Source organism: Dendrobates tinctorius, unplaced genomic scaffold (assembly GCF_039654945.1).
Source record: "Dendrobates tinctorius isolate UK_male_01 unplaced genomic scaffold, ASM3965494v1 ptg000091l, whole genome shotgun sequence".
In the NCBI taxonomy this organism is placed as follows: domain Eukaryota; kingdom Metazoa; phylum Chordata; class Amphibia; order Anura; family Dendrobatidae; genus Dendrobates; species Dendrobates tinctorius.
The window spans coordinates 1865764-1872826 of record NW_027361759.1 but is presented as its reverse complement, the minus strand read 5'-3'; the positions used below and the strand labels follow the sequence as shown (position 1 = coordinate 1872826).

The 7063-nt window shown below is 37.0% G+C and overlaps 1 protein-coding gene across 1 annotated transcript; it reads right to left on the bottom strand.

Annotated features, from left to right (window-relative positions):
- Positions 1–405: 405 nt before the first annotated feature.
- LOC141098403 (toll-like receptor 8) lies at positions 406–5412 on the bottom strand. The gene has a single exon (XM_073586160.1). It carries the CDS (start codon positions 5401–5403, stop codon positions 2305–2307), a length of 3099 nt encoding a protein of 1032 aa, XP_073442261.1. The 5' UTR covers positions 5404–5412; the 3' UTR covers positions 406–2304.
- Between the last annotated feature and the right edge of the window lie 1651 nt (positions 5413–7063).

Genomic DNA, 7063 nt, shown 5'->3' with positions numbered 1-7063 from the left:
CAGTTTCTTTGTGTTCTTTATTACATTTTGGAAATGTTATACTTTTGTTTTCCATTTATACAGTATATGTGACCACAGGACAAGTGACAAGTAGAGATGAGTGAATCAGTTTAAAGCAAATTACATGTATCTTTAATTTTACAAGAAATTCAAATGTGAAAAAAAAAAATGTCTGTGATTCATTCAGAGAAAATCAAAGGAACATCGTTTGATCATACCACAGCTCCTGGGCAACGGAGGAAGTGAAAAAGTATACAAACATTACAGCACAAAATCACAGCTGATTCTTTCTTTGAGGTAAAACATTTTTAAAATCAGGCAGTGAAATGCTTTACCTCACAAAATGATTTAGGTGTGATCCCGTGCTGTAATGTCTGTTTACTCTCTTTTTCTTCCTCCCCTGCCCAGGAGCTGTGGTATGATCAGACCATGTTCCTACACAGTTAGACACAGCCATTACACAGTACACAGCAGGGGCACATTTATGAGATTATCTCAGCACAGGAACATTTTTTTAAACAAATCCAATTGTGGAAATTATTAATATTCCAAAATGTATTAATTAAAATCAACTTTAAAACTATTTTGGTTCATGGGAAAACCCGTTTAAGCAAAAAAACTGCTGGACATGAATATGTTAAAAAATGTTTTAAAAGTTATACTCACCATTCCTGCCGCATGGCCCATTTGATATGGCCATCCTTTTTTATCCAGTCATTAATGCACTCACTTCGAAGGCATATTCAGTGCCTCCAGCTCTGTATAGGCCCCATGAGATCTCGTCACTAGTAGAGTTGAGCAAATTTGTCCGGGTCCCCGCTCATTCGGCAAGCTATAGCGCTTACCGAATAAGCTGCTCAGGCATCACTCCTGCTGATCAGCTTTTTGGCTCCACAGTCGCATGTGTCGCGGCTGTGTCACTGTCACAGCACATGCATGGAGAGCCCAACAAACAGTCTCTCCATGCATGCGCTGTGACTGTCACATCGCCACGACACGTGCAGCTGCGGCATTGATCAGCTGATCAGCCGACGCGCTCCTTGTATCCGGTTTGCAGCTGTAGCTTATTCGGTAAGCGCTATACAGTAGCTTTGCCGAATAAGCAGGGACCCAAACAAATTCGCACAATTCTAGTCACTAGGCCTGACATGACATCATGACATTAAGGGGCCTAGTCTTAAGCAAATAATATCTTTGAAGAGTCTGCACCAACAGCCAGACAGAAAAGAAAGTTACAATCACCTGGCATTCATCGACCCCGCAATGTAGCTCAACTCTGGTCGAGTCATTTCCTTTAGTCAGATCAACAGTGTATTATTTTTAAAGGCATCTTTGCTTGATGCCGTAATGACATGAGTCAGGTGCTTAAAATGCTTTTATAGGGACCACATCTGTGGCTAGACATAAGAAGACGACCAGATTTGGCAGCACTGCAGGGCAGGACTGGGGAAGGCAGGGTGAGTATAATTTTTTGCATTATTTTTTGTATTACCTAGCATATTAATGCATATTTGATTTGTATCAACTCAAACTCAATACAAATCAAATTTCATATTTACAATTAAGCAAGCTTTCCAAAGTTTAATTTTAGCAGATTTGCTCATCTTTAGTGAAAAAACTAAAGGAACTGTTAGACAGCTCTTCATTCACCTGTCTAAAGGGAGTCTATGACTAGATCTTTGCTATCTCATCTAGGGGCATCATGATGTAGGGGAAGAGACCCTGATTCCAGTGGTATATTATTTTCTGTGCTGCTTGCTGTCATTTTGATAATATCCCTGTTTTACCTGCTGCAGATCTAGCAGTTCTCTGAATGATGAGCTCTGTATAACCCCGCCCACACCACAGAGTGACAGCTTTCTGCTCATGTACAGTGTACACAGAAAGCTGCCAATCAGTGGTGGGGGAGGGGTTTTACAAAGCTCATGAATATGGAGGACTACCTTACAGCATGTCTACTAGTCCTCTAGTGATAATCTCCTGCTGATAAAGCAATAAAGCATTCATTTTATAAAAACAACAATAAGCAGTGCAGTAAGTGACACACCTTGGAATAAGGGTCTCTGTCTCTACATTATGCTGCTTTTAGAAATACCTGGTGAGAGAATTCCTTTCATAAAACTTTTACATGGGTGCTAGTAGTGCATATTTAAATTAGTTTCAAGCCAAAAGAAAAATTTCCAACATGTCTTTTAGACACAATTATAGCACAGACACGTTTTGACCCAATCATGATATGTCCTTTTAATAGTGGATGCAGAAATATTTTATATTATTCTATATTTCATATTTTTCTGCACACTGCTAAGTTGTTACAGAATTGGTATATAAGTTATTGTACCTGCTGCTATTTTCTGTCAGTAACACATTTTTCATTTTTTGCCAAAATAAATGTTTAGCATTTGGATTTGTAGGCCACTCCAAAATTGAGCTTGCACATATTTTCTTTCTTAGACGCAGATATTGGGAATTTTGCAGCACAGGCTGTAACAGTACAATGACGATTACATCCATATTCTCATCCATCAGTTTTTGCATAGCCAAGTAGAAGGCTGTTCGAAACTTTCCACTCTTTACATATTTTTTTGTAAGCACAAACACTGTCTTTTTGCTCTGATTGATACTCTGTGCAATATTGTCAATGACAGCCTTCCCTGGCTCCCAGTCCCTTTCTTCTAAGCAGAGAAATATGTGTCTGTCCCCAATTTCCTCCAGCTGGTGGCATAGATCATTGTAGATCCAGTCACTGACGTCAGAATCTTTGTCATCATAAGTGATAAAAGCATCATAAAGGGTTTCGGAAATAACAAATTGTTTAGGTTTCATCTTTGCTATGCACCAGTGATATATATACCATACGTCCCAATAAAACAAATGCTTTAGAACTGGTAATGCCATAATCAGAACAATTAATAAAAATGACGAAAAACAAAGCGTCATTGAAATAGCATCTGAACTACAAGTTTGTACGTCAAAACCTATGATACTTTTCTTTCTCAAGAAATCAGAAGAAGCACAAGTAACATCCGTAGCCAGTAGTGGAATTGCAACATTGTTGTTAGTTATCCATTGCAAAAAGTCAACAATTTCACAGGTGCAGTCAAATGGATTTCCTTCCAACCACAGAACTTTCAAAAAGTTATCATTTCCCGACAAAAAGATTGATTTGTTTACTGAATGGATTTGGTTGTTGCTTAGGTCAAGTTCAGTAAGGCTTGCGGTTTTATAAAGAAAGGAAGCTGACAGTTCTGAAATCAAATTGTTGCGTAGTAAAAGTTTTTGCAAGGATGAAGTGTATCTGAACAAGTTAGACTCAACTGCTATCAGCCTGTTATCGCTAAGATCAAGAAATTTCAGATTTGGAAAGCGTTTTAATGTACTCCACTTCCATAAGTCTAATCTATTGTTGTTTAGATATAATTGTGCTAGATTTGAAGGTAAATTGGCAACTATTAAGTCAGGAAGTTGTTCTAGATCATTGAAAGATATATCCAGGATTTTAAGACTGGAAAAATTCTTAAAGATATACTTATAAAATTGATTACATTTTCCCCACATGATATTCAATTTGTTCCCAGAAAACCTTAATTCCTCTATACCACTTCCATTAATGTGGAAATCCGTTAGGGTAGAAATTTGATTCCAACTCATATTTAACACTTTTAGACTATGGAGATTACCAATAAAATTTAAATCATGAGTTACACCTTCAACTGTAAAATACTTAGTATTGTAACTTAAGTCTAACACTTGTAGTTTCGTCAGTTCCATAAATGCAGTGGAGGAATCAAAGTCTAATTTATTGTAAGATAAGTCTAAATACGTTAGAGTTGGCATGTTAACAAACTCTGTTCCATTTAAACTTTGATCAATGCTATTATGGGAGAGATTCAAACATGCTATGTCTGATAAGAAGTTAAATTCTTCTTTAGCAATGAAAAACATAGTATTGTAGCTAAGATCTAATGTTTTTCCATATAAAATACACATAGGCTTGATTATTTGGTCAGACCATCTGTTATTGACTGAATAATCTAATGTATTGTATGTGGAATCATCATAGTTGGAACGTAATTTCAGCTTCAGATTTTTTTCAAAATTTTCATTTTGATTTGCTTTTGCAATATATGGAGTTATTCTATTTTCAGACAAATATATCATTGTTAAATTTTGAAACTTATGAAACACCTTCAAATTAACTTGCTTAATAAAGTTTGTTCCAAAGTTTAAAACGTTCAATGTTGTTAGCTTTACTAACGGGACAAGGGTTATGTTGGTAAGTTTTTGAAAAACATAGCCTTGCAAATGTAATTCTTGGAGAGACATTAAGTTGGAAAAATTGTCTGAAAGAATCAAATACTGGAAATACGTTCTTATCTTATAATTGAAGGACAAATCAAGTTTTTGAAGCGAAGATAAACTAAGCAAAAAATCACCTGATGCTATTTCTTTTACCAAATAATTTTTCTCTAAGTTCAAATTTTTCAGTTGTGTTAAGTTTTGAAACCAAATTCTCGGAACTGATGACAGAGAAGTATTACCGAGGTTAAGCTCCACCAAGTTTTTAAGGAACTGAAATGCATTAGGATGTATCTGTAATGATGACTTTCCAACGCAGGGTTTGCAGGGAAATGGTGCATTAAAGCATCTTGGACAGTTACCACTCAGATGAAGAATTTCTAAATTTGTTAGATTCATGAAATCTTCTTTTTCAATGGTGGTAATTAAATTATTTTTCAAATAAAGCACTTTTAATGATGGAGGTAATTCTGGAGGAACCATGTTTAAGTTGTTAAATGATAGGGACAAGGTGGTCAATTTTTGCAGCCCAATAAATGCTCCTTCTTGAATGTCCAATTTCCCAGAACAGTTATTACCATAATAACAGTTGTGATCCAGATATAGTTCCTTCAGTTGTTTTATTTCAGAGAAATGCTCACTGCTGACTGAGACAATTTTATTATATTGTAAGCATAGGATCTCCAATGAAATGGGCAGTTTACTAGGTATTGAAGGCAAATTATTGTTATTGATAAGCAATTGCTCAAGCTTGCTCTGGTTGACAAAAGCTTCTTCATCTATAAAAATAATTGTTCCAACTGTGTCACAGTTTCTTTGATAGGAATTGAAACTTACATCCAATTTTGTTAAATTAATCCATTTCTGAAAAGCATATTTTTGTACAGTTTGTATACGATTGTTGCACAACAGAAGCTGCACAGAATCAGTTGAGTAGTTGATTGGAGGTGGAATAGATTTTAAGTGTCGAGTTTGACAATCAAAAACCAATGATGTGTTCTTTTCTGTTATTGTGCATGGGTGAGTTCTGTTGTCCAGATTTGCAGTACAGGTTCCAAAAGAATAGCAGATTATAAGAAGAACAGATGGTGGACTAAACAGCATGCTGAACAATTTGTGCTGCAAAGAAGCACAACATACAAAGCAAAGTCAACTCTATGAATTGATAAATGACATATAGCAAAACAATGCATTCTCTATATACAGTATTTACTTACTTTTTTACTCCTGTAGTGACTCAGATGACCTTTAATGTAGCAGTGCCTTTTATGTTTGTTTTATTTTTACCATCAGTGAGGATCTTGTTAACATTTCTGTATCATTTCCCTTTTTATGATACAAGGGTTATTTATAATGCTATACTGACACCAATAGGTTTTACAAACTAAATGCTTTTTGGAATTATTGCCTTCCAATCACTTACAATTTCTAATTTCATCAATATCAGTCATGTATTTCATACCTTTTACTTGAGCCGTGAACTGAAAACTGTTTGCTACTTATTTGACCCTATTATAGAAAACGCTAATGGTTTGAGACATGAACACCATTCAATAATCTTGCATTATTGACCACTCAAAATATTCTGAAATAATATCCTGGTTTATTGCCATAAATATGTACCTAATATTGTTAGCTGTTTTCCTATCATTGTCTTATTTGTTTTAGATACTTTATAGTTATATAGTAGGGCAACGATATTTATTTTGTATACATTTACAAAGAGGTATTGCCAGTGTCGGACTGGAGCACCTTGGGCCCACCAGAGAAAAGCATTTTTGGGGACCACTATGTAGCTACATAGAAATAAATACAAGACCATCAATTGTGGAGTAATATCAGTGTATAATATAAGGTAGTGCACGTCTTAATGATATAGTAGGGGTTGTGGTAACCCCCTCATAGAATATTATTTAGGCCCCTCATAGAATATAATCTTGCCCCCTCATAGAATATAATGCAGCCCCCCTCATAGAATATAATGTAGCCTCCCTCACAGAATATAATGTAGCCCCCTCATAGAGTATAATGCAGCCCCATCAAAGAGTATAATGCAGCCCCCTCATATAGTGTCATGCAGTCCCCATAGAATATAATGTAGACCCTCATAAAGTATAATGCAGTCCCCCTCCATAGAATATAGTGCAGCCCCCTCATAAGGTATAATGCAGTCCCTCATAGAATAAAATGTAGCCACATCATGGGGTATAATGTAGCCCCCTGATAGGGTATAATGCATCTGGAGCACCCCGCAGGGCCTGGGGGTACTCGGTATCGGGCCCGTCGACTTCAATGGGGGACGGTGTCACGGCGGCGGCGACCCGATCCGTGGCCCAGAGGCGTCCAGTAATAAAATAGGGGAAAGTTGTGTGGTATTTATGTGGTAAAAATGAAGATACAGTTTATAGATGGTTAAATACGTGACGCCACCCGTGGTATTCTGGTCAGAGGTGACCAGCGCTGCGGTGTTGTTCCCCTGAGACTGTTGGTGTGTCGCAGCTGAGGTGAAAATAGCTCTCCACAGGTAGAGCAATTGTCCCAGGGCAAAGATGTTAGATTAATAGTCAAAATGGCTGTGAACGTTGGGGTGCAGAAAAATGAGAGAAAGACACAGAGAGGTGCAGTTTCTTTACCTTTTACTTGAAAGTGGTTGTAATCCAGAGTACCACATACAGGTGATGGAATGAGTCCGGCTCGCCTGGAGGCATTCAAGGGATCCAACTTGCCAGGTGGGGATTTAGAACCTTCCTTCTGCGCTTTGTGT